The 25,665-nt window shown below is 39.7% G+C and overlaps 1 protein-coding gene across 8 annotated transcripts in view; it reads right to left on the bottom strand.

Annotated features, from left to right (window-relative positions):
• Positions 1-25,220, bottom strand: part of LOC137378172 (tumor protein D54-like) — an 86,031-nt gene extending 60,811 nt beyond the window's left edge. For 2 of the 8 annotated variants that reach the window (XM_068048323.1, XM_068048327.1), the window contains exons 1-4: positions 25,105-25,220; positions 21,873-22,009; positions 18,303-18,451; positions 10,581-10,640 (exon numbers count right to left, since the gene is read on the bottom strand). In XM_068048323.1, the coding sequence (XP_067904424.1) occupies positions 10,581-10,640; positions 18,303-18,451; positions 21,873-22,009; positions 25,105-25,123 (365 nt within the window). In that variant the 5' untranslated portion in view covers positions 25,124-25,220. Of the gene's footprint in view, positions 1-10,580; positions 10,641-18,302; positions 18,452-21,872; positions 22,010-24,894; positions 24,983-25,104 lie in introns of those variants that run through there. The other 6 variants (XM_068048326.1, XM_068048329.1, XM_068048322.1 and 3 more) reach the window with 5 other exon arrangements.
• Between the last annotated feature and the right edge of the window lie 445 nt (positions 25,221-25,665).

Here is a 25,665-nt window from a genome sequence, read left to right as displayed (position 1 = left end):
AAGCAGAGTTAATGTTTCAGGTCAGTGACCCTTCATCAGAATTGGCAGATACTAGAAATGTAAAAGATTTTAAGCAAGTAAAGCAGGGGGTGGGGCAAGAGATAACAAAAGGTGAAGGTTTTGGTAGGACAGGGTCAGAGAATAACTGAGCAGAAGGTCATGGAACAAAGGCAAATGGTATGTTAATGGTGTGCTGAAAGACAAAGCATTAGTAGAGAGGGTAATTTCTAACCTTTGCCAGTTCTGATGAAGGGTCAGTGACCTGAAACGTTAACTCTGCTTCTCTCGCCACAGATGCTGCCAGACCTGAGTATTTCCAGCATTTGTTTTTATTTCAGATTTCCAGCATCTGCAGTATTTTGCTTTCATTTTAGTTAAACATAATTTGGCTTTTCTTAATTAATCCACATTTGTCCAAGTGGCTGCTAATTTTGCCCCAAATTGTTTCGAAAAGCCTTCCCACAACCAAGGTTAAATTGTCTGGCCTGTAGTTGCTGCGTTTATTCTTATTCAACAAAAGGGTGCAAGGGTGTAACACTTGCAATTCTCCAGTCCTCTAGCACCACCCCTGTAACGAAGGAGGATTATAAGATTATGACCAGTGCCTCTGTAATTTCCACCCCTACTTCCCCAAGTGCTCTTGGATATATCTAATCCGATCCTGGTGACTTATCAACCTTAAGTACAGTCAGCCCTATACCTCCTCGATCAATGTTTAGTCCATCCAGTCTCAATTGCCTCCTCTTTCACCATGACTTGGGCAGCATCTTCTTCCTTGGTAAAGACAGATACAAGCTAATCATTCAGCCATGTCCTGTCACCATGCATAAATACCCGTTTTGGTTCCTTATCAACCCTAATCCTCTTTTTACTCTTCATATATCAATAAAATATTTTTGGATTCCCTTTTATGTTGGCTGCCAGTCTCCTCAAACTCTTTGCGTCTCATTTAATTTTTCCACTTCCCCTTTTAACTTTCTATATTCAGCCTAGTTCTCACTTGTATTAATCAAAACTGACATGTCATATGCACCTTTTTTCTGCTTCATCTTACTCTCGATCATCTGGGATCTGTAGATTTGTTTGAACTTTCCCCCTCATGGGAATGTACCTTGACTGCACCTGAACTAGCTTCTCTTTAAAGGCAGCCTTTGTTCAATTACACTTTAGCCTGCCAACCTTTGATTCCAATTTATCTGGGCCAGATCCATTCTCATCCCACTGAAATTGGCCCTCCCCCAATTAATTATTTTTGCTATGGATGGCTCTTTGTCCTTTACCATAACCATTCTAAACCTTATGATACTATGATCACTGTTCCATAAACCTTCCCCTACTGACACTTGATCCATTTGGCCCACCTCATTCCCCAGAACCAGATCTAACAATGCCTCCTTACTCGGACTGGAAACACACTGATGTAGAAAATTCTCCTTAACACTTTAGAAACTGTTTTTCCCCCTCGCTGACCTTTACACTATTACTATCGTGGTCTCATTAGGATAGTTAAAGTCCCCCATTGTAACTACTCTATAGTTCATGCACCTCTGTAGTTCCCTTGCAAATTTGTTCCTCTATATCTTTCCCACTAGTAGGAGGCCCCCAGAATCCACCCAACAATGTAATGGTATCTCTATTGTTTGCCAGCTGTAACCAACTGGATTCTATCCTTGACCCCTCTCGGACATTCTCTCTCCAGCACTGCAATACGATCCTTAAATCAACACTGCCAGCCCTCCTCCTTTCTTTGCTTAACAGCTTGGAGTCAGGAATTCAGTAACCAGTCCTACCTTTTTTTTTTTGAGTCAGGTCTCCCTTATCACCACATCATCATACTCCCTCGTTGTTACTTGGAACTGCAGCTCATGAACATCATTTACCACACTTTGTTCAGAGACATGCACTGAAAACCTACTTTAGACTGGATTGCAATGCCTCTTAATCTGACCCCGTCTATTACTCTACTATTTCTTATTTTAGTGCCATCTGTCTCTCCCTATTCTTTGTTGACCTTGTTTTTCCTCTCTAATGTTACCTCCTGGTTCCCATCCCCTGCCTCGTTAGTTTAAAGCCTCATCAGCAGCAGCAAACTGCCCCACAAGAACATTAGTCTTGACTCTGTTCAGGTGCAACCCATCCAGCCTGCACAGGTCCCATCTCCCTCAGAACTGGTCCCAATGTCATAGGAATTTAAAGACCTCCCTCCTGCACCATCTCTCCAGCCACACATTCAAGTACTCTATCCTCTTATTTCTATACTCACTTGTGCGTGGCACCGGGAGCAATCCAAAGATTACTACCCGAGATCCTGCTTGCTCTAGCTTTCCTAGCTCCCTAAATTCTGCCTGATGGACCTCATCCCTTTTTCTACTCGTGGTCCATATGGGTACCAATAACACGAGTGCTGGCTGTTCACCCTCCCCTCAGTGCTCTGCAGCCAGCGACATCCTTGACCCTGGCATCAGGGAAGCAACATATCATCCTGGATTCACGTCTGCGGCCGCAGAAACACCTGTGCGTTTCCCTCACGATAGAATCCATTACTATTGCTTTCCCAATCTTCCTCTTTTCCCCCAGTACAGCTGAGACAGCCATGGTGCTGTGGACTTAAACTTCAATCTGGCTGCACTTCACAAAAGGAACCAACACACTTACCAGTATGCAGAACTGAATACCGGATACAGAGCATGATGCCCTCCGGGGAATCCTGGACTATCTGACTCATCCTCCGTTACTGCCTGGCAATCACCCAATTCCTTCTCTGCCTGTACACCATTAAGCTGCAGGGTGACCACACCTAGCAATGTGCTGTTCACTGAACTCTCAACCTTGTGGATGCACCAGAGTGATGCAAGTTGCTGCTCAAACTCTGAAACCCGAAGTTCAAGCTGCTCCAGCCAACAATACGCTGCACATGTGGTTGTCCAGGACACGAGAATATCCTGGCGTTCCCACATGGAACAGCATGTGCATCCCAATCCCGTCGAGTGCCCTGCCATGCCTCGATTTATTAGATTTTTAACTGACTTTACTGAAATAAACTTAAGACTCACCAGTTACTCAACAACCAGCTGCTTCCCTTGTGGGGTCACTGTTTTAAAGCAAGTTAAATGTTTACTTATTGGTATTGTTAAAATTATTTTTTACCAGTTAATCTATAAATTTAATACACTACTTGAATTTCCCAGTCCTAGTTCATCCCATTGCACATATTCTCTCTGTAACCAGTTTATCAAAACCTCAGGATTTTAGAGACCTCTCATGGTCACCCCTCAGCCTTCCTTTTCAAGAGAAAAGAGCCCCAGCCTGTTTATCTTTTCCAGATACGCGCACCTTCATTTCTGGCACAACCCCTGTAAATCTTATCTGCATCCTCTCCAGTGCCTCTAAATTCTTTTTATAGCATGGTGACCAGAACTTCAAAGTGTGGTCTAACCAAGGTTCAATACAGGTTAAGCATAACTTCCCTACCTTTCAATTCTATCCATCTAGAAATAAAGCCTAGTACCTGGTTTGCTTGGTTTTAATGACGTTGCTAACCTGTGGCACAACTTTTAGTGATTGGTGTATGTGTACTCAGATCCCGTTGTTTATCTAATCCAACTCGACTGCAAAGTAATATGCTAGGGTAAGAAGAAGAAGGGTGGGAGGAGGCTCATGGTGCATAAACACCAGCGTAGAACAGTTGGGCCAAATGACCTGTTCCTGTGCTGTAGGTGCAATGAGGAAAAACAAAAGAATACTCGAATGGGCTGAGCCTGAAGGGATGAACAAATCTGCCATATATGAACAGAAATGTAACTATTAGTTAGCCATTCAGAGGCAATGTGGTTTGACATGTACTGGGGCCTGAAAATGCTCCAAAGTCAGTCTTACCACCCTCAATTTTAGGTAATTGATGAGCTAGCTGGACTTTTGATCTCTGGTTGTGTCCGCATCCTCCGAAAAAATGCTCCAAATCCTGCCAGAGATGCATATCCATGACCAATGTCAGCTGCAAGGAGACTGTTGCAAAGGCATCCCTTGCAACACATTCTTCACTTGTATTTAGACCTGAAGGTTTAACAACTAAGAAATGGAGGTCTACTGGTTGCGGGGGGCAGCTGGGCAGAAAAAGTGGCAGCACAAGAGGAAGCAAAAATAAGATAACTGAGCAGATTTAGTTGAAGCAATCTCAAACAAGCAATAGGAACTATGAAGTTATCACCATCAAGTCAAGTTGTTAGATAATTTCTAATTAGAATACAATTCCAGAGGGGAAAGTCTTCAGGGCAGTGTTAGCCTCCAGACGGAAAACATCCCAAGGGATAATGTGGAATAATGGCATGAAAACCATTACCTCCTGTTTTGGTGGTCACTGAGGCTAATTGACTTGAAAGCTTGAGCATCTGCTGAATTGAGCCTTCCTTCAAGTTTTCTCGTGCAGCTAATAAGCAACATATCCTTGCTGTACGAGACTGTGCCACGTAGCATAATATATAGATCACAGACAAACAAAAATTCTGGCTGCTAAGCAAATACCTAGGGAAATAGCCTGTATTGATAACTTTGCTCCTGGAAATGAAACTGGAGAAACTTGCGAGACACACAAATTCCAAAACATAGTAAGCAAACAGAAGTGCTACTCAATTTCTGTACCTAATTTAGCCTTGGTGCCCTGAAAAAAATGCATGAAATAATCTGAAGCAGCATTAACACTGAAGATTTCCAATTTGTATAAGTGGTTTATTCTTTTGTATCGGATTCAGTACTCAGTATATGTGGGAACCCCAAATGTACATGTAACGAGGCGTGTTTCCCCAGTACAGGAACAACTTTTTCCAGTTACTCATGACAATAACTTCAACCACCATTATGAAAGGACAATGTTGAATTAACTCAAAACCTTGAGTTTGTTCAAAATGATTGCAGCAATACTCAAATTATTTTGAGATTCATGAATTTGAAGTGACTTTCTCTCAAATGATTGCAAATTCCTGCAAGTGATCATCTACTTGGGCAACTGGTGGGTCATGTGTAGTGTGTAACTGCTGTCCAAAGGAAATGCCCAGAGGAAGAGACTCCACAACAGAAGTACTTAGATCATCCTGTCCTAGTACAGTGTACTGATTAGAAGCACGGGGCTTGGAAACCCATTTGGTGCCATGAAATATAGTTACTGCAAAAGCACTTAAAAGGTATGAATGTATTTATTGCAGGGCTTCTAGATCTCTTCCCGACTGTCGCGCGCGCTCTCTCCCCGTCCCTCTGCAAAGAGACAGGAAACTAAGAATGCTTGGATTCTACTCGAGCTGCAAACTACAAGTTCACCGGACAAGATGTACATGACCCAAATGCACAGTACACTGAAGGAGGTAAATTAAAAATTTTCCCCAGATTCACCTTCCAATGAGCGATCAGCAAAACCAGAAAGGCATCCCCAAGTGATTATGGTGCAGAGGTTGGTGTCGACATTTTATCCCTACCTGTAGGACCACTTATATCATGCAAAATATTTTTGTACGTGCCAGACTGCACAGAACAGACTAATCTTTGCATGTTGGGATGGAAGAATACAGTATGATACAATAAAGAATATTTATGTAACATTTTTTATGGAAAAAAAACCCTTTACTGTGGGATGCAGGAGGAGGAAGATGAGCTGAAAACAATGGCACTGGTCTTCAAAAACTTCAGCCAGAAGAAATTATAACTCATTTGACAGCTTCAGACAGACAGGCTGACAAAGTAGTGAGATCAAACTTCATACAAAACAGAAATTCACCATGATACCAAACAGCATGATATACATTGTACTACAATTTGTGTGGATCATGTCTCTAATTATAGGAGTCCACAAATTCCAATGTCGAAGAACTCAACTGGAAACACTAGAAAATCAAGAATGTTTTTAAGTTTGTCCTCCTTGTACGCCCGTTATTCAAAGAATTGCCAGGCCATTCCAATTTTGATCACCTAAAAGATTTTTAACAGCCACATACATTAAAAGGAATGAGAGATACATTAAAGTGAATTTTCAACAATGATCCAGTCATTCATTTGCTTCTCTTCTCCATGGCCTAATTTTTGGAACATTGCGGCTTAACTATTTGCATTCACCATGTGCCCTGATTGACGGGCTAATTCTGCCTATTCGGTGTTTCAACAGCTGGATGCTGTCAAAAAAGTGACTCAAAACATTATTAAAATTATGCAGGCACCACGGGCTCCTGGCAGACAATAATAGAATAAAAACTTCCAGTATGGAACAGGCCATTTGCCCATTGTGTTTGCACCAGCCGACAAAGGAACCATCCAGCCTAAACCCACTTTCTGGCTCTTGGTCCGTAGCCTTGTAGGTTTTGGCACTTCCAAGTGCATATCCAAGTACTTTTGAAATGTTGAGGGTTTCTGCCTCTACCACCCTTTCAGGCAGTGAGTTCCAGATCTCCACCACCTTGAGTGAAAAAACTTCCCCTCAAATCCTCTCTAAACCTCCCACCTCTTACCCTAAATCTATGCCCTCTGGTTATAGGCCTTTCAACCAAGGCAAATAGGGTCTTGCTATCCACTCTATCTAGACCCCTCAAATTTTACACACTTCAATTTGGTCTCCCCTCAGCCTCCTCCGTTCCAAAGAAAACAACCCCAGCCTAGCCAATCTTACCTCATAACTAAAATTCTCCAGTCCAGGCAACATCCTCAGATCTTGTGTATGCTCTAGTGCAATCATATCTTTCCTATAGTGCGGTGACCAGAATTGCCCACAGTTCCAGCATAACCTCCTTGCTCTTATATTCTATGCCTTGACGAATGAAGGCAATGCCTTCTTGACCAACCTATCTACTGTCCAGCCACCTCGATGGATCTGTGGACATGTACTCCAAGGTCCTTCTTTTTCTCTACACTTCTCCGTATCCTATCATTTATCGTGTATTCCCTTGCCTTGTTAACCTTCCCCAAATGCATTACCTCACAATTCTACTGACTGAATTCCATTTGCCACGATTCCACACACCTGACTAGTCCAGTGATATCTTCCTGCAGTTTACAGCTTTCTTCATTTATCATGGGCAATTTTTGTATTATCTGCAAACTGCTTAATCATACCCCCTACAAGTCCAAAATCATTGACATATACCACAAAAAGCAAGGGACCTAGTACTGAGCCCTGTGGAACCCCACCGGAAACAATTTTCCAGTCACAAAAACACCCGAACATAACCCTTTGCTTCCTACCACAGCCAATTTTGGATCCAACTGTTTTTATTTTCATAGTCAGTGTGCCACATGGGACCTTAAAAACCTTGCTATAATCCATATAGACTACATCAAATGCACTACCCTTGACGGTGCTGGTTACCTCCTCAAAAAATTCAACGTTTCAGACACAACCTTCCCTTAATTCTGTGTTGTCTTTTATTAATCCATGTATTTCTTAATGAAGATTTATCTTATTCCTCAATTTTTTCCAATACTTTTCCCACCAAGGTTAGGCTGGTTGACCTGCAACTCCTACTCACCGAGAAGCATCACTAAAAGTAAACAGAAATAATTCCACAAGCCTAGCAACAGCAGAGAAAGCCATTTCTACTGCAATGTCAGGTTACTATATACATCGAACTAGCTTTGACACTTCCATTGCCTGACATCAAAAGTGTCATGACCTCAGCATAAAGGCACATTGTGCGTGCTGTGCTCACCCAATTATTTTATGATATTTAGCCCCTCGCTTTCATCCTGTACTTAACAGATTTTATATCTAGCAGTTTTATACTGCATCTATCAGGAGACAAATTTATGCGCCCGACACTCATTACAAAGTGAGCCTTGACACAGTGGTAGCTTTCCTACATCAGAGTCACAAGGTTGGAGCCCCACTCCAGGCAGCCCTGGCGAGCTAAGACAAGAGTCTCCAAACCTGGACTGACGTCCAGCATGGAAATCAAATCCAAGAGGAGTGGAGACCAGCTCCAATCGCATGTGTAAGCACATGAGCATCACATGAAAACAACTTTACCACAATATTAAATATAAAAAGCTGATATCTCAAAATACCAGGAGCTTGTAGACTATCAAGATAGAGAATATTTTATACTGGAGTGCCAACAGGGAAATGATGTTCCCTACGTCTCATCCTCCCCACCCTAATTCAGAGTGCAAACACCCTGGTTCGACATCATTTGGTAAACTAACGCAGCATAATCAAATTCCCCATCAAACCAAGCTTCCCCATTCTCCCTGTATTATCAAGTCATCTTTAATAAACGTTATCCATTCTATAACAGTAGATACATATATGCCTTATAATAAGAAAAGTTGCATTTCAGAGAAACTTATTTATAACAGACTTTGGCAATTGGCCATCCAGTCCATAGGTTGAAACCATCCAAAAGTATCTTGCACGTCTCAGAAATTTCCTAAAGTCTCTCACAAAGTGAATTAAATTGTACAGCTGCTTTATTTGGATAAATGTGGTAGCCTTTTTAAATACAGCAAGGTCCCCAAACAGCAGATGGATAAAATCACCAACTAAATCTGGTCTTGGTGATAATGGTTGAGGGAACAAGACAACCGTAACAACCCCATGATCTTTTTCTCTAGTGCCAAAGGATCTCAGGTGTCTACCTAAAGCTCTCAGACACTGGGTCTTGATTTAACATCTCACTTCAAGGGTAGAGTAGTTAGTCCCTCTAACAATAGAACGCTTGTTCAATGCACTGAGGTGCTTAAGTCCTGGAATGGGGCTTGAACTCACAACCTTCCGACTCAGAGGCAGAAGTGCTATCAAGTGAGCCAAGTTGACAGAGCACATATGAGTGGTGGCACGGTCATGATATCATGAATCTACAATTACATAAAATGTCAAAAAAGACATCACTATTCTCAGAAAAGATTGGCCGAGCAAACTTAACCCATGTTTACTGTATGATCTGGAGAGAGATGTCATTATCCTTCGCAAGCCAATCTTTGACAAACTACATACCCACTGAAAAAAAAGGGGTAATCAATCACTTAAAAAAAATTTAAAGGCATGATGCTCTGTCAGCTTTGATTTTGCCCCAGCTCATGTATAAAAGCTGAAGCCTTAAATGCTGAGGATGTCTGTCACACCACAGCAACTGCAGTTTCAGTTTGCTTACAAGTTATGTCAACATACATAGCAACAAGGACTGCACTTCGAAAGCAATTCCTTCGAAATAAAACACTCTGGGATGTCCTTAGAGAAGTGTTAAGATGCTACTTGAACCTTTTTTTTGTTTTATACAGTACAGCTTGACCCTCAATTTGCACTTTTATTAAATCAGATTTAGCCTGGTAGGGTCACTCAATTTTCAGATGTATTGCAGTTATATTTGGTTTTGCCTCAAAGACACCAAGTCACACACCAGGTTTCAGGAATTATGATCAAATTAAGCCAGGTAGATTCAAAGCCTCTAATTTCAAACAATAAACATTTTTTTGGATGTTCTTCCCTCCCACTCCTTTCAGCCTTCCTCTTCTGAACAGAATGGACCAGATCTGGAGCGGGGCAGCTGGCAGCATATGCCAAGAATTAAACATTTTCCTGACTGTGCTACAGGAAATGTTTTCGCACCATAATTTGCTGGAAGTGCAAGCTGATAACTATGGGGCATGGGCAATGGGGCACCTGGGACTTCAGTTAGCAGCAGGACCAACAATGCATCTCCTTAACCAATGTGATTTAATGATTAAGAAGGAACAGTGGAGAAAGTGGGTGAATGAGTCAAAATCAGGCACAAAAAAAGACCAAGAAAGGAAAAGATTAGACTAAGAGGGAAAAAAATTTTTTTTTTTTTTTAAACGTTTAATAATTGACTACATCCAAGAATGAACACGTTAAATTGTTGCCATTCTGGATCAGAGGGGTTGATTGTTAATGCAATGCCAATTAAGATATTTACATTATTCGTTGACATATTTAACCTCCTGTGGCAAGAGTATTGGGCAATTAATGTGCAAGTTAAGCAATCTCTTAATGGGGAGATGCCATTTTGTGCAAATTGACCAACAGGTCCTGGAATTTTTAAACTCACGGCTTACCTCTTACCTGAAATTGCAGGCCAACCAATTTGTATATTAGTAATGGCATACGTCACTAACCTGCCGCTGTTTTTTTTCAAGCAAGATTTTGCCCATTTATTTAATCTGGAATATAGTGCCCCTTCCACACATTCGTCTTGACAGTATGCACAGGAAGGCTATTCAACTGTGGGGTCAGCAGAGACAAACTTATGCTCACACGAACATTTCCAGTTGGGAACTTTCACTTTCAGTTATAGTCACTTAGAGGTCAAAGTGCAGAGATTAATTGTAGCACCTCCACAACATCCAGTTCAGATTGATTAATTCAGCAGAGTCCAAGAAGTGACCCCTTAGCCTTCCCAGTTTTTATGGCTCAATTCCACAATGGGCCACTGAGCAGCCAAGGAAGGTAAGCTTTCGTTTAAGCAAGGAAAATATTAATTTCTGCAGTACTTTGCAATGTGATTAGTAAACAAGGTTCTCTGAACACAAACTCCCAAAATTATATCCCAGCTCACTTGCACCAATTTCTTAACCATTGAAAGATCACTCACACTTCAGACTGAGTGATTGTCTTATTCAAATCTTCAACTTTTTCAGATGCTCCTTTATAGCTATAAAGATAAAGAGAATTTATTCAGTAGATCATAAAAAGATTTCAAAAGCAGAAAAAAGGAAATACTTCATAAACTAAAAAGGCATTGTTGTTGTAGACGGCACTAATATTTCAAACATTCGAGCTTGACAGTCCCAGTTGACTATTTACATCATGCATGCCCAACTCCTGGTTGCAGCTAATATAAGCATCCACACGCTTGTACTATTTCCCAAGCTTAGAATTTGTATCAAACAAGATTCACAATATTTGAAAAGGAACAGAAAAATAGCTACACTAAGTTTGAAAACCCTACCTAAAATTGTTCTCGAACAAATACATTTTGGGCAGTAATGCTTTGTTAAAAAAAAAATAAAGTGTCTCCATTAAACTCTGAATTTTTTCTGCCCAGATCCTATGTTAACATGCTGCTTATAAATGGGTGGCTTTTGACAAACAATTTTTCATGAGTTCATCATGTATTTTGGGACAGTACTGTTAAACGTTTAGACTAAGAAGCGAGAAACTGAACTTCAAAACTTTCCACAAGAAGCTTCAGCACAATGCAACAGATATTTGTTGGAATACATCTGCCACAATCACAAGGTCACTATATACTGCTAAATTTTGAGTTGGCCCAAGCCTCACTTCAAATTGGGAAGGCAGAAGGCATGGTCTCCTGAGTTAACAAATCCAGAGCTGGGCTTGGGCCAGTGAGGAATCACTCCACGGTTACCATTTGCAGAGAATCCTTTCTGGCACACTGCCTACGATTACTGTCATCTGTCCCAATCTGCAGACTGCATCATTTGTACAATGCAGCTAAGAATGCAAAAAAAGTCTGTTACTACTTTTTCCCTACCCATCTCTGCATTTGTTGAACATCGCTCACTCTATACTCCCTTGCTTTTACGTAATTTTCAAACCTTCACATATCTAATCCCTGGTTTTGCCCAATAATTTTGGTGCTTTCTTTTCTCTGTAGCACCAAACATTAAACATTACACTGCTTAACCAGCTGTTTTGATTACAGTCAGTCTGACGAACCCAACTCAGGCCGTTATTTTGCCTTTCATTTTAATTCTCCTTGTTTAGGGTCTAGAACTTGACTTCTGATTTTGTTTTTGGACCCAGATCAGTGTTATTTACACTTTCTCTCACTAACAGGCCAACATTTTTCCCTCAAATCACCACCTCCTAAACACATTTTCCAGTTGCCTATCTCGGTCTTGTTTGCACGAACTTGCTATGCAAAATTTTCTTTTACCTGTGGAATTGTGACCACACTTCAAAAGTAATTCATTGGCTTTAAAGCACTTGGGATATTCTGAAGTCATGAAAGGAGTCATAAAAGCAAATTCTTTGCTTTTTTCCTTTTATTAATTTTCTCCCACAGAATTCACCGGGTCATGCTTTTGGCAGATCAGTTATTATTGCAGGTTACTCCCTGGATTTCATTAGAGCTGGACTTAGTGAAAACAGGCTACCTCGTTCATAATATTTATTTTATATATGCAATTGCTGACTCAATTGCTGAAATGCAAACATTTCAAAATATGTTCCACATTATTGTTCGATATTTAAGTTGCAAAGAGATCCTGCTCCTGAATAAAGAACATTTCTAGCATGCAAACATAAGAAATAGGACTTTACTGTTGGTTTGCTGTCGGAATTGTGGAGTGGGGGGGGGGGGGGGGTGGTCTGAAGGGAAAAAAAATTAGCAGTATGCACTCTCTTGCTTCCTTTTTTGCTATCTCATCATCTGGTTCTGGCAAATTTAAAGTTCTTGAGCAGTGGCTTATTTGCCATGCAGTAGCTTGGACAACATTCTCTGACTATGTTTTGGACTTCCTCTTTGGACCACTTTTTAAACAAAACAAATTAGAGTTTCCAATTGTCACGCACAGCGCATTTTGTATAAAATTAGATCCAATAGCTCTGGGCCACTCAGAACAAGACAGAAAGGAGGTTTGTGCCTATTTACCATGTACATGCCCAATTGGGAGATTAAAGCAGCCTCAGCAGTAATATGCACTTCTGCCATGGCGCTGTTGTCAGGTACCAACTTTCCAACAGAAAAATGTGTTACGACCAGGTGAGAAAGGTGTCTAGGGTTCCCTTTCAGCTTCACTTGGTCTTACTGTACAAGGGTTTAATTTTAAGCACTGTTTTTAGCTCCCCCTTGGTGAATCCTTGTTCACTGCTTTCCAATTATATGGCAAAGAAACCAGCACAAACAGGCTTTATGTTTAAAGAAAAAAAAAGTTGAAATTTATTAAACTTAAACTCTAATTCGGTTGATGCTTACGGATACATGACACACCCACGCTAGTATGCATATGCGATACACACATGCAAATAGAGACAGAAAGAAAGTGGAAAAATTTGAGGCAATATCTGAAGAGTTTTTGTTACGGTTCTTCGAGTTCACTGTGGAGCCCTTGATTGTAGGTAAATCTTGCTTTTCGTTAGTGCCCAATATTCTTCTTAAACCTTGTTCACTGTAGCAGACTTTTCTCTCTTGGGGTTCATGTGTCTTCAGTGGATTCAGAGGCTTGTGAGAAAGAGATGGGAGCAGACAGGAGAGATCTTCTCAGTTCAGGAAGAAACAGACTTCCAAACTCTGGCCAGTTCAAAAGAAAACACTGGAACAGCTGGGTAGTCATGTGACCAGCTGGTCTAACCAGTCCTGGCCTTTGTGGATTGTATCCTCCTTAGCAGGCCCTGGAATGTGCTTCCTCACCTTCGATGTCCGTTACCAAGTAAATTTTGTTTCCAGCCACGGCTGATCTATTTTACAAATAATTTCCTCCCTCCAACAACAGTTAAAAATCAATGTTCATGACAAAACTGATGTGCCTTATTCTTGGTAGGTGGAGGCCTAGCATGACAAGTGAAACAGTCTGAGTGATAACTATGACAGTATAGGGCTCCCATGCCTAAAATAGACAAATGCAGACCCACAGTGGCAAAGGCCTAATAGCAATCTGTTCATCCTTTTAGCTAGAGATACTACATTCTGCAGGCAAATCTAGCTCCTTTTTTTCCATATTGTCTCACTTTCCCTGAAGGCAGAGTCTTGGAAAGGTGGGGTCAAACACGAGCAGTCCTCATGTAACTAGCCAAGCAGGTATTCTGTAAGAGTAACTGTCAGCAGGCTATTCAGTGTTTGCGAGAGGGGAGGGGCAATTGAGAAGCCAGGAGGAGGAAAAAAGACATGCACCTTTCACATCCTTTGAACATGCCAAACTGCTTCATCTTTTGAAGTTCAGTCACTTATTTTTGTCACCAGTCAATACTCAGCAAGATCCCACAAACAGTAATGAGATGAATGACCAGTTTGTGTTGATAAACGGCTGAAGGTTAGCCAGAAGGAATTCCTTGTTCTTCAAAAAAGTGCCAATCTCTCATCTAGCACATCCAATAATTAAACTGCATTTTTTTTTTAAAAGCAGCTGTTGCTAGTAATGATACCACAGCTATAATTAATTTTACATTGCTGTTTGTAGGAGCTTGCTGTACACAAATTGGCTGCCGCATTTCCTGCAATGGTGACCACATTTCAAAAGAATTTCATTGGCTGCAAAGCGGAGACATCTGGTGGTCGTGAAGGACGTGACATAAATCCAAGTCTCTTGAAAATGTACACTCACTAATGCTTTTGTTAGATGCAACCTGTCAGCCTGACCAGGCCCAAACACTGCCAGCTAGATTATATTGGCTGTACATAATAGTGTACTCTAGCCATCCTTAAAACAGTATGCCGATCTGCAAGTGTTGGAACATAATATTCACAGAATGCTGGGGCATTGTGCTAGTTCCAGATGTTACACCAGATTCACCATATTATTACTTCACTTCTGCACTACCACCAGGGAGTCTCTGAGCAGCTGCCACAGAGAGTCTAAATATGGCAGCCCCTGTGATTTTTCAAGTGTTTACACCACTAGCAAAACTAGTACATGAAATTTCCAGTGGAATAAAGGTTTAATATTTAAGTTATAAAAAGGAGCAAAGTTACACCCTACAGCCCAACAATCTCACTTGGATATTGGTGCAAGGAAATAACCAAGCAAATCACTTTGTCTACTGTACATCAAAAACAAAATGCAGCTCACTAACTTCTCATATGGTTTTATTAAAAATTATGGTACGATAAACTAGAGTTAACGAACATTTTAACTCCCAATTAACCACTAAGATGGTTGAAATGTCATGATCTTGCATTAAAACAAATACCTGTTGTATTTGCCTGGTATGCAGGTACAATAACAGATAAGTAACTATGACTTGAGGTTAATATATCATATAATCCAGTTACTAATCACAAACTTGTTTCTATCTTTTTGATGTACCAAATATAAGACATGGCTAATGAGTGGTACAGGTAGACTGTGCACTTGATTACTTTGAAGGAAAAAAAAATTGGAATCTGATTTGGCAGAATCTTGTATTCCAGGAGCAGCCTGCACAGAAGCGCATGTGCAAGTCCTAGGGACACAATATTCAGTATGACAAACATGAAGAACGAGCAGAAACATGGGATCAGAATCGATAACTCAAGTTGAAAAGATGGCTTACGTGTGATGGCAAAGTGGTCCACTTCTGCACTGTGCTTTGAATGTGCTATTATTGACTTGAAACTGTCAGCAAGATTCTATACATTTCATGTCCTCCAACCAAGCAGATATATCATAGGCAGTATTATTAATGTCCAAGTCCATCAAACTGGATAGTGGGTCAATTTGGATCTATTCTGACGTATCCGGTTACTGAATGAAACTGTACTTGCTTGCACTTGCATCAAATCACCACAAGTTTAAGTGTAGAAGTGCCTCACCAATTCCAAGTTTATATTAATGGACTGTGCAGTCAGGCTATAGTACTCAACATAAAACTGCACCACAAACAGAATATGGCAACAGTTGCACTGGAGACACAAACCTAATGAAATGAAAATAGCTACATCAAATAAAAAGAAAAAAGGCAAAAGATGGAGTCATAACATTACAGTAAATAAAGGATTTTTCGGCGTGAGTTGAGGGAGGGGGAAAAAGAAATAGCTTATCCAAAAGATTGCATTTATGCTCTCGATAGGACAAAGACAATAAAGCAGAAAATGCCTGATTGCTGTATGCCTAACACTTCAGTTTCAGTTGAGACTATCAATCTACTGGGAATACAGCACATTTGAGTATTTTTCCAGGGCAGGTGTCACTCTGATTATTTGCAAGTCAAGTGAGCTTGATCACAAGAACCACTGAAACTACTGTATGTAAACTTGTGTTTGCTCCGTTAAATTAAACCTGCCACTGAGGTTGGTCATACTGTTTGGGACATTACATAATTTTAAGGCACCAGGTATATAAAAAGACTTCATAGCAAATGCCAGATGTTAATAAAATGGACATTTTTATAAATCAAGATGAATGGAGAAAAGCAACAACTAACAGTTAAGTAAGGTGTTACTTAGGTTCCAAGCAGCAGGCAAACATTCTCAACTTTAACTACATGACATAGTCCACAACTCTACTAACCAAGCACTGTCCAAACTAATGTCCCATTTATAATGGTTCCTGAAACAAGTAATCCAAGATTTATCCCATTGCTATGCAAACAGGGTTCCTAAAAATTCATATGTTGTTGAAATGAATTATTCATAATTATATCAGGCATTGCAATGGATCATAAATGCAGGTAACATGACTAGATTGCAATACTCGCTTGTCTAATTCTTCCTACAGTTTAAAATCGAACAACCACAGATGTTATACAGAAAGACATCCAAGGCATACTATCTTTATAAAAAAAAGGTTTTTTATTCATAATTCCTAACCTTAGAGATATCGTGGCCCTTTTTCGCAGTATATTTAAGTTATATTCAAATTTTCTTCCACATTCTACAGTTGTGCTTAATAATTTAGGGCTGATGGATATACATTCCACACAACCAAAACTAGCAAGTTGCTATACAACGCAATGTCACAAATGAAGTTGGTTGTAAACTACCCAAGAGTGGAACAATGGTGCAATCCGCTTCACTTCACTTTACAACAGTCGGAATCATTTGCAAATGCTTTGCCAACTGGAAATGTAAATTGCTCAGACATACAAATGCAACAGCAAAAAAAAAAAAGAGATTTTGATGAACAAAAATGGTTGGCCCTACATTAATGTCATGCCCTGCAAAACAAGCCTTGTTGCAATAAATTAAAAGCTCATCTTTGACAGGAGAATGAGAACAGGTGTAGCAAGATTTTTTTTTAAATGTAGTATGGCACTCAGAGCTCAGAATAGGTTACTTGGACGTTTCATTAATAGTTCTAAGTTTTTAACTATATGACAATAACTATGAATCTAAGTATTTCAAACAATAACATTACCAAAACATGATGTGGATACGTTGCTGCAGTTCCCCCAAATAACCTGACAAAATAGACTTTACGTCATAGGGTCCAAAATTTTTGTCTGTAGCTCCAAGTGGTGTGCCAATTACACAAGTTGACCTACTCTACTAGAACTTGAAAAATAACCACATAGTGACAAAAGACAAAATCATAACTCCTTGAAAGTGGAGTCATGTAAAGAATTTTGAAAATGCTACTTCTATTGAATGGCTCAAGAAAAAAATAGTTATGTATGTGAATACTTTTAAGAGGGCAGAGAACAGGGGTGGCGGGGGGAAAAATAGAGGGGGAGAGAAGGGGGGGAAAAGAGGAGAAGGGGGAAGAGAGATACTACATTTCATTCATCCTTTAATATGTTACATGAAACAAATGTATTTTATTCATATGGGCAGCACATTTTGAAAATGGAAAATTTATAATAAGTACCCTATTAGAATTATGCATATTTTCAACCACCTGAAGACTGCAGCAACGTTTCGGCTTCACATCCACCTACAAAGCTGCTTAATCATTACGGTTTTGCATTTTCTTGCAATTAGCTTTAAGTGGTACATAAAATAATACAGTACGAGATAGGAATTGCATGACTCAAATAAAAACAGTACTGTAACTTTTAACTATATTTCTTAGGAGAAATAGGAAGAAAAATAAATTACACCCTAAACTTATGCATTTAACATAACACAAAATTAAACCACACAATGTTAACCTTGCTCATTATCCTCTTAAATTTGATACCTATGGTAAATGGCTGCAGGAGTTTTAATGTTGTGAACAGAGGACAAAAAAACAAACTTCCAAAAGCACCACTCTAGCAATCTTACTGTGGAAAACTGAATGTGATCATCAGTCATAAAATCAGCATTAAAGTGGATGCTCTACTGAGGTTGGGGTTAAAACATACTGGGTGAGGCACAGTAAAAGGTTTTTTTTTTTAAACTCTGCATCTAATCTGAAATTGCTTGATATAGAACAGAAACTCAAATGTGTCATGTTTCAATTGTGAAAAGTGCTGTGTCCCACTCCAGCTACCTACTGTACTCTGAAATCAAATTCATGTGATTCACACATGCAAGGTTCAAGGGGTTGTGATGGTGGTGGTGGGGGGGTGGTGGGGGGAGAAAGAGTGGGCGGGGAACACGCACTAGTTAATGGTACGCAATATCTTCCACATGTATCCTGGACACTAACTGTTCTCAGTTGTATTAATATGATTTAATCTAGAAAAAGGTAAATAATGGAAAAGCTTCTAGTTGCATAGTCCAAGTACTCACGCATTGGATGCTTGCACATCTTGCCAGCTCTTGCTAAGGTTTTGCTTGAGCTCAGAGAAGGGAGTCAACCCCAACTTTCTTTTGATCTCAGAAGCATGTTTTTCTTTGGCAACTAGCACCTGCCGAAGAGTTGCTATTTCATCTTCAACCTAGGGGGAAAAAAATAAAATTTTAACTCACAAATAATCAGTTACTTCTTCAGTACATACCTTCTGTTTTAAATATTTAGACGTTTTTCCTCTGTACAAAGACAGTGAAATCCATTTATTGAATAAGCTTCAAACACATGACCTAAAAACATTCTGTAAGTACGTGACAAAACACTCATTACCAATCCATCAGTTAAGCTGTACACAGAACACAGCATTCCATGACCTAGAAAGGGGAGCAGCATTTATAACAATTGCCTGTATCAAAGGGTATTTCCAGAGATAGTTTTGGAAATCACAAAGTAGTCCCAACACCACAGAAAAAACAATGAATTCTTGTACATGTGAATTTCTGCAAAATGTTAACACTATGATTAGTGCAAAGAAATGAACTTTGGATTTGCTTTAGAAGCATATAATACCAGCTATGTAGACTGTTCTAGAGGTATTCTGCTAGCAGAGGCCCTTCTTCAAATAAGCTGGGTTAGTAGCAGGCCTTTCACTGTTAGAAGTCACAACCATTATCCTATCTAGTGACGAAAATATAAACAGCACCTTCAATACAATACTAAATTGACAATATACTTCAAAGTGCACCTCCTCCGAAAAATGCACACAAGGATCCTCACTAAAGTCCATAGCAAATTCCAATTAACTCCCCCTCTTAGAAAGACCAGAGATAAGCAATTTTGAAGCTGCCCGTTGAAATGTATGCATGAGAGGATAAAAAGGCTACTCACACACTGCCTCCTAATCAAACTAAAAGTCACGCAGATCTCCAAAGCAGTACAGTTCCCTGCAGTCAGTTAATGAATGACCCAGGGGACCAAAACGGAAAAGGAAAAAAAATGTGCTGCTGCAGGTCCATCCTGTTACTAGCCAAGGGAACAGCTTTTGAGTCTACGTTCCTTCCTGTCTCCACCCAAGAGTGATTCATATTGGAATAGAATTCAGAAAGTACTAGCAAGAATGCAGTGTCATCCAGCTGACCATTTATCATGCATGAAACTAGACAGTGAGTCTTAGATGATGGAGGACCCATTACAGACAAGCCGCACCATCAAGTCTCACCTGATCTGTGCATACACAACCATTTCAGCAGGGATCAATGGGTAGCAATCAGGATTGGAAACCTGGATCGTTTTGTCGCCTCAGGCATACTCGGTAATTGGAGTATGACTACCAGCCAAATTGCCATCAAGTTAATGCAGAACATATCAGGGATTAAACCAGAGAGCTCCCTTATCTGTACGGCACATTATCACACTAGGTGTTTCATTTAACAACTGTTCCACCACAGAACAAAGCTAAATAGTCAGATTGAAATAGTAGCTTGAAATAGCTACTTTTTCTGCTGCACAAGGGAACAAACTGAAGAGGGAAATTCAGGATTGATCCCAGCGAGCAAGTCATCACAGTTATCAGTATCTTCTTCCAGATACAGCAGTGGAAGAAAAAACTCTGGAATAACTGAATCGTCGAGTACTGTGATGGGCAAAAGATCACAGACTGCTTTGGGAAAATGAATTAAATAGGCGAAACACCCTTTCTAATCTGTACTGATTTTTGCGAAATTTGAAAATGTATTGCAACCCATTGTTAAATAGAAAATTTTGGAAAAGAAAGCTAATAGTAATTCCTGGAATTGGGCATGTTTTTCACAAGAAATTAGTACCAAAGTTACTAATCTGGGACACTTTTGTAAAACGTTTTCCAAATCCTTGGTGGCAACTCGGTTGACATGGCACACACCTGTCAAAGTCTGAGTGAGGAACTCATACACAATTAGGAAACAATACAAATTATGCTATTTTCTGAAGAATTATGCTAATCTCAAGAACATCTCATTTTAATATTCTTGCGTAATCCAACCATTCTATTAATGGGTCCAAACCAGCAGACACATTTTTACTGATTTATGAAGCTTCTTTATTTGCCATCAAGCCAGGCTTAAGCTACTGACTGATCTGACTAGCCTCCGAATGGCCAGTCAGAGATAAGTCGCTCAAATTCTCATTTCCATGTGCAGGAAATAGCTGTCCTAGATGGGTGTGGGTGGAAAAAACCAGTTAAATCAACTGGGATGCTTTCCACCCACTACCCAAAAACATTCCACTTGAAGTTAAAATACAGATCCAGACTTACAAACCATTTGGTCATTAAAGTGCAAAATAATTCCAATTATATCTAAATCAAAGCTGTCAAGGAAAGAAATACCTAAAACATTCTATATTACTCAATGTTCCAATAATGTAAAGAAACACAACTGGAAAGGTGTTATTTCCTCTTAATCCTTAGTTCCAAACATTTTTCTCAATTTACAAGTGTATAGCATACACAGAATCAGAGGTATTGATGTAAAACAAGTTTTTTTGAACCTTGCCGGATAAACAGTTTCTGTGCTAAAAATACAACTAAAGAATTGCCTACCTGAACAGTGGAAATTAATGGAACATACTGAGTTCTACAACACTAAGGAATGTCGAACATGATTTTTCTTATACATAAGTATCCGTATTGAGTTGGTACTAAAAACAAACAGTTGGAAATGCACTGCATTCCGTGTTGATTATCTGTGACATTTTTGCAGGCAACTGATTCTCTAAATTTACAACAGACTCATCAGCAACTGTACAGAGGCTAGAAACAGACCAGAGAGCTACAGAGCTAGCACAGAATAATGGTAAAAAAAATTATCCAAATGTAGATTGCCATTTTGACTTCAACTGTAGACTGATCATTATGATATGGGACTGATAATTGTGTGCTACTGCCCTACCAGTGATGAAAGGCCATTAGGTGTGGTTGTACCACACCCAACTTAAATATAATTGACTAATTAAATGGCAATTTCATAAATGCAAACCACCATCTTGCACAACTCAAAATTCAACAGCAGAAATTACTCAGTTCTTTGGTAAACACTGTTGCTATGATAGTTGATCAAATAATTTAAAAATCAAATGTAATAGATATAAGTTTATTTACTCATTCATTCAATAAAACAGTAATGAATATATCATGCAACAGGGATTATTCCATTGACTAGCATCTCAAATAAATATCTCTGCAAGCTGCACACATTGGACCCGATTTTAACTCACTCAAAACCACTGAGTTACAACAGCCCAACTGAGTTAGCTGTTAAAATAACAGTAAAATCCATTGAATACCATTATGACAAACAAAAGTATGGCAGACGCCAGTAAGCGAATATCCTGAATAGTATTGTATCTTCACTTTGTTTTTTTTTTAAATGTCAGTCAAATGAAAATACATTTTCCTTAAGCCCCTATAGGTCCTCGTCATAAATAAATCACAGTACAAGAAAAAATATTGGACACAAAATTATACTGTAGCATGGCAGCCGCACTTAGATGCCAGAGTTTTCCTGATATTGTAAAAGTTCTTCCAATCATACCTTACTAAGTTCACTCTTGAGCTCCTCTGTTTCAGCTTCAGATAGCACACCAACTCCATCTCCACTTGCAGGAGTATCCACAGGCACGTCAGTCATATTTCCAGGCAGACCTTTGTTAGGAGAGTTAAGGTTGATATCTGTCACAGGTAAATCAAACAAACAAACAAACAAACGAGTAAACAGCTAGCAAAGGGACTTGAGCTGCAACAGTGAACCCAATCACAATTACTGCAAAGAGCTCGACAGCGCCATGCAATAAACATGACAATGAACCATGTATCATTATACTTGTCAATGATTCTCCTCTTCAAAGAGATACAAGAACAGCTGGCTCATATGTACAAATATCTGGGAAAGGGAGGGGAAAAGAAGGCTGTATAGTCCTGTTAAACAGGGATTTAAAAATACTGCTAAAACTGGAATGCCAAAAGAAACAGATCCATTTATAGAATTGAGTAAGTTTCAGTAAATTTGATACATATATGGTAAATTAAAGGAGCAAGAGCATGAATGTTGCTTCTCCATTAATGATACACAAATGAAGTAGAACTTCCACTGCACTCTTACCATTTAATTCGAGGGGCCAATATCCATTATTGGCAATCATACACAATTTAAAATTGTCCATACAGCTTACTACAAATTTTAAGTATTACACTTTAGTTTAGGGATTTACTGTTAGCACCCAGAATGGCTGAGAAGGTAAAAGCACCACACTGACAGACAGTCAGCCATACAGACCAACAGTCCCAAGTTTGAACAGCATGCTGTACAGAGTAGATAATCCCACAAAGTGCAGCAATTGGACTACTACACCTTGCCTCAACAATCCTGAGCTAGGGAAAGTAAAATCAGTGAGGAAGTTCCCATTCCCTATTTATATCCATTGATTCCTGTTAGGAGCAGTACATATTTGGATGACAAATAAGAAAGAGATTGGGCTGAGCTTTGATACCCTCTATGGTCAGATAGTTTGCATTCAATGGCTAGCCTTATGCCTGAATAACAGCAAGATACTGGAAAGGATGCTGGTGCTTATGCAACTGTACAACCCAGCATTTTCATGAGGGCAAGGGCGAAAATTGGGGGATAAAATTCAATTAACCACCTGATTTTTTTAAAACTGCAATAGTTTCCATTCACTCATTTAAATTAGAAAGATATTGTGTGTAGTACTAGGAAACTAAATCACACTTCCAGTTTGGGAATTTCCTTTTCACAGCTGAAGAAATTGTTGTAAATATTATTCAGCGTTATCACAGCTTTTGCATGAAATACAAATCTTCGCTGTTTGAATGTTACAACTGCCACAGTACAAAACTGTGACAATAGTGCTGTTGTAAAGACCTTGAGGTAAACTTTTTGTAACAATCATATTTCACTTTCATAAAGCAGTTTTGAAAAATAAATTGTTCGGAGCTGTTTTGTTATTTTCTCTCCTTTCCGAAGCCTGCTGATCGAGTTCCAGGAGCAGGTGCAGCTTCAAGGATCTCATTCTAGTGGTCAACCTTGAGGTCAAATAATAAATTATGGAAACCATCATCGCTTGATGTCTACACTTGCATGCTTCCAGCAGTAGCTACTCAATTGCAATTGGAAACAACCATTAAACTTGGGCTCAACTGTAATGCACCAAACATCCTAAATAGGCACAGCTGCCAATTTAGCAACAAATCCAGGAACTTCCTTGCACATCCTTCTTAGTTGAATTCTATAACAAGTGGTGCATTTACTTACAACCATCAGGGTGACTGTTGTTCATCAAGCCTCAACAACTGCAAGGAGGTCTACAATAAGGCTAAAAACAATTACCCTCTCAAAGTGTTATTACAGCATGCCCAAACAAAGGAACCACCTCTCAGAATTCCAAAGGCAAGAGGAGATTTTTGTGGCTCTTGCACTCTGCCATAAGATTAGTCACTGCCTGTTCTGACTTGCTAACAATGTAGAGACTATTTCAGGTGTGTGTATGTTTGCATCAATATGGAAGCAAACCAATGCAATGAACCTGCTCTGCATTAATTCATATGTACTAACTGCTCTTTTACATTAATGGATTCACAAACCCAAACAGAACACTCAAAATGAATGACATACACTATTTTAAATCACACGTGTGAACTGAAATTCTTTTGTTCAACGATTCTTTTCCCCTAACTCAACACTATTTCATGTGATAAAGGAGAATACCACACTAATGAAGGCCAAACACAATGCAAAAAGTGCTCCATAAAAATGGAGACACCATTTGTATTAGTTTAAAACTGCAAATCTTTTGTTAGGACTCATAACTACACAAATTAAAAATTCTGGGCAGTGGCACCTCTTCAACTTGCTTTTTTGTTATTTACTTATTTTACACACCAATTCTCTAAACAAGTATTCCTTTTATATTTGTTTCCATTGGTGAAGTCGGTAATCCATATTACCCTCACGTGTAAATTATCACATCTGCTTCACAGGCGTGATTGACAAACAGACCGACTGATAGTAACCAATTTCTTTGCATCGATTCTTTGCCTGTGTGGAAAGGAGTTTTCAAACCGTGGCTTGTTCCAAGAGAACAGCTATAGACTGATTCCTTACCATGACACACTATACACAACTGACAAGCAATTTACATTGCTATTTGTAAGCAATGCAGTGATGCTGGACACCTTGCACGAAAACAGAAGCCCTCAAAGGGTCATAAAGAATTTTAACTTTCAGAAGTATGGCTTTGTGCGAGAACAAAACTTTCCTTACATGGACATGTTTTTACATTTTGCTGCCTGTACCTACGCATATAAACTCAATTTTACACATTGGACAAATGAAACAGGAGTATATAGGATTTCAAACAAAACAAAGCTACAACTAGGGAGCAAAATAAACGAAGTCTTCCCGCAACCTCATGCAATTTCTGACATTCCCTCTCCACAAAACTTCGATAACAAGTGATGCTGGTAAAATAAAACCCCAAATAAATGGATGGTTGAATTATCAGTTGCTGCTACCAGCGTAAACTAAAGCATTCAGGTACAATGAACGCGGCTTGTTGTGCTGAATTTTAGCCTTGGCCTAACCCTGTTCCTGTGCTTCATGCCTGAATCACTGTAATTTCCGGCGAGGGCAGCGGCCAAACCTAAAGCGCAGACAAAAAACAAACAGCACAAATAAAACTCCCAAACTGCGCGGCGGCACAATAACCAACGACACGTCCGAACAGGGAAGAAAGACGGCCGTTTTGTACCTTGATTTGGGGCGTCCATGGAGAGAGAAGGTCGAACTGTACCAACAGTTAAATAAGGACTGAGGCGAAAAGCACCCAAACAACCAGCCCGGCGCCGACACTCAACGTCATCCGCCCCACGTCAGCAGCAAGTACACGTGACCCGCTCCCCTATTGCCAGGGGCATGTCGCAGAGTAAACAGCTACATGCGGAGCTGGAGAGGCGCCTCAGTTCAGCATAGTATGCCATTGGAAACAAATTTTCTCGCTCCCCACCCCCACTTACAACAAAAGAGATTTTTTTTTGGAAATATGGAGTGTTAAAATATGACTGGGAATACACAGTCAACACCTCCCAAGAAATCGGAGAGCTAAAAAACAAAGCAAGCGTTTTAGTAAGATTGGAAAAATACGTGGAGGGAAAGGCTTAACCTGCCGTCTCAGTCATCGACCTGAACGTTAACTCTTGTTTCTCTCTGCACAGATTCTGCCAGACCTGCTGAGTATTTCCAGCATTTCTTGTTTTTATTTCAGATTTCCAGCATCTGCAGTATTTTGCTTTTATTCTGATACTAGACAAGC

Source organism: Heterodontus francisci, chromosome 16 (assembly GCF_036365525.1).
Source record: "Heterodontus francisci isolate sHetFra1 chromosome 16, sHetFra1.hap1, whole genome shotgun sequence".
Classification (NCBI taxonomy): Eukaryota; Metazoa; Chordata; class Chondrichthyes; order Heterodontiformes; family Heterodontidae; genus Heterodontus; species Heterodontus francisci.
The sequence above is the reverse complement of the archived record's forward strand: the minus strand, read 5'-3'. Positions and strand labels throughout refer to the sequence as shown.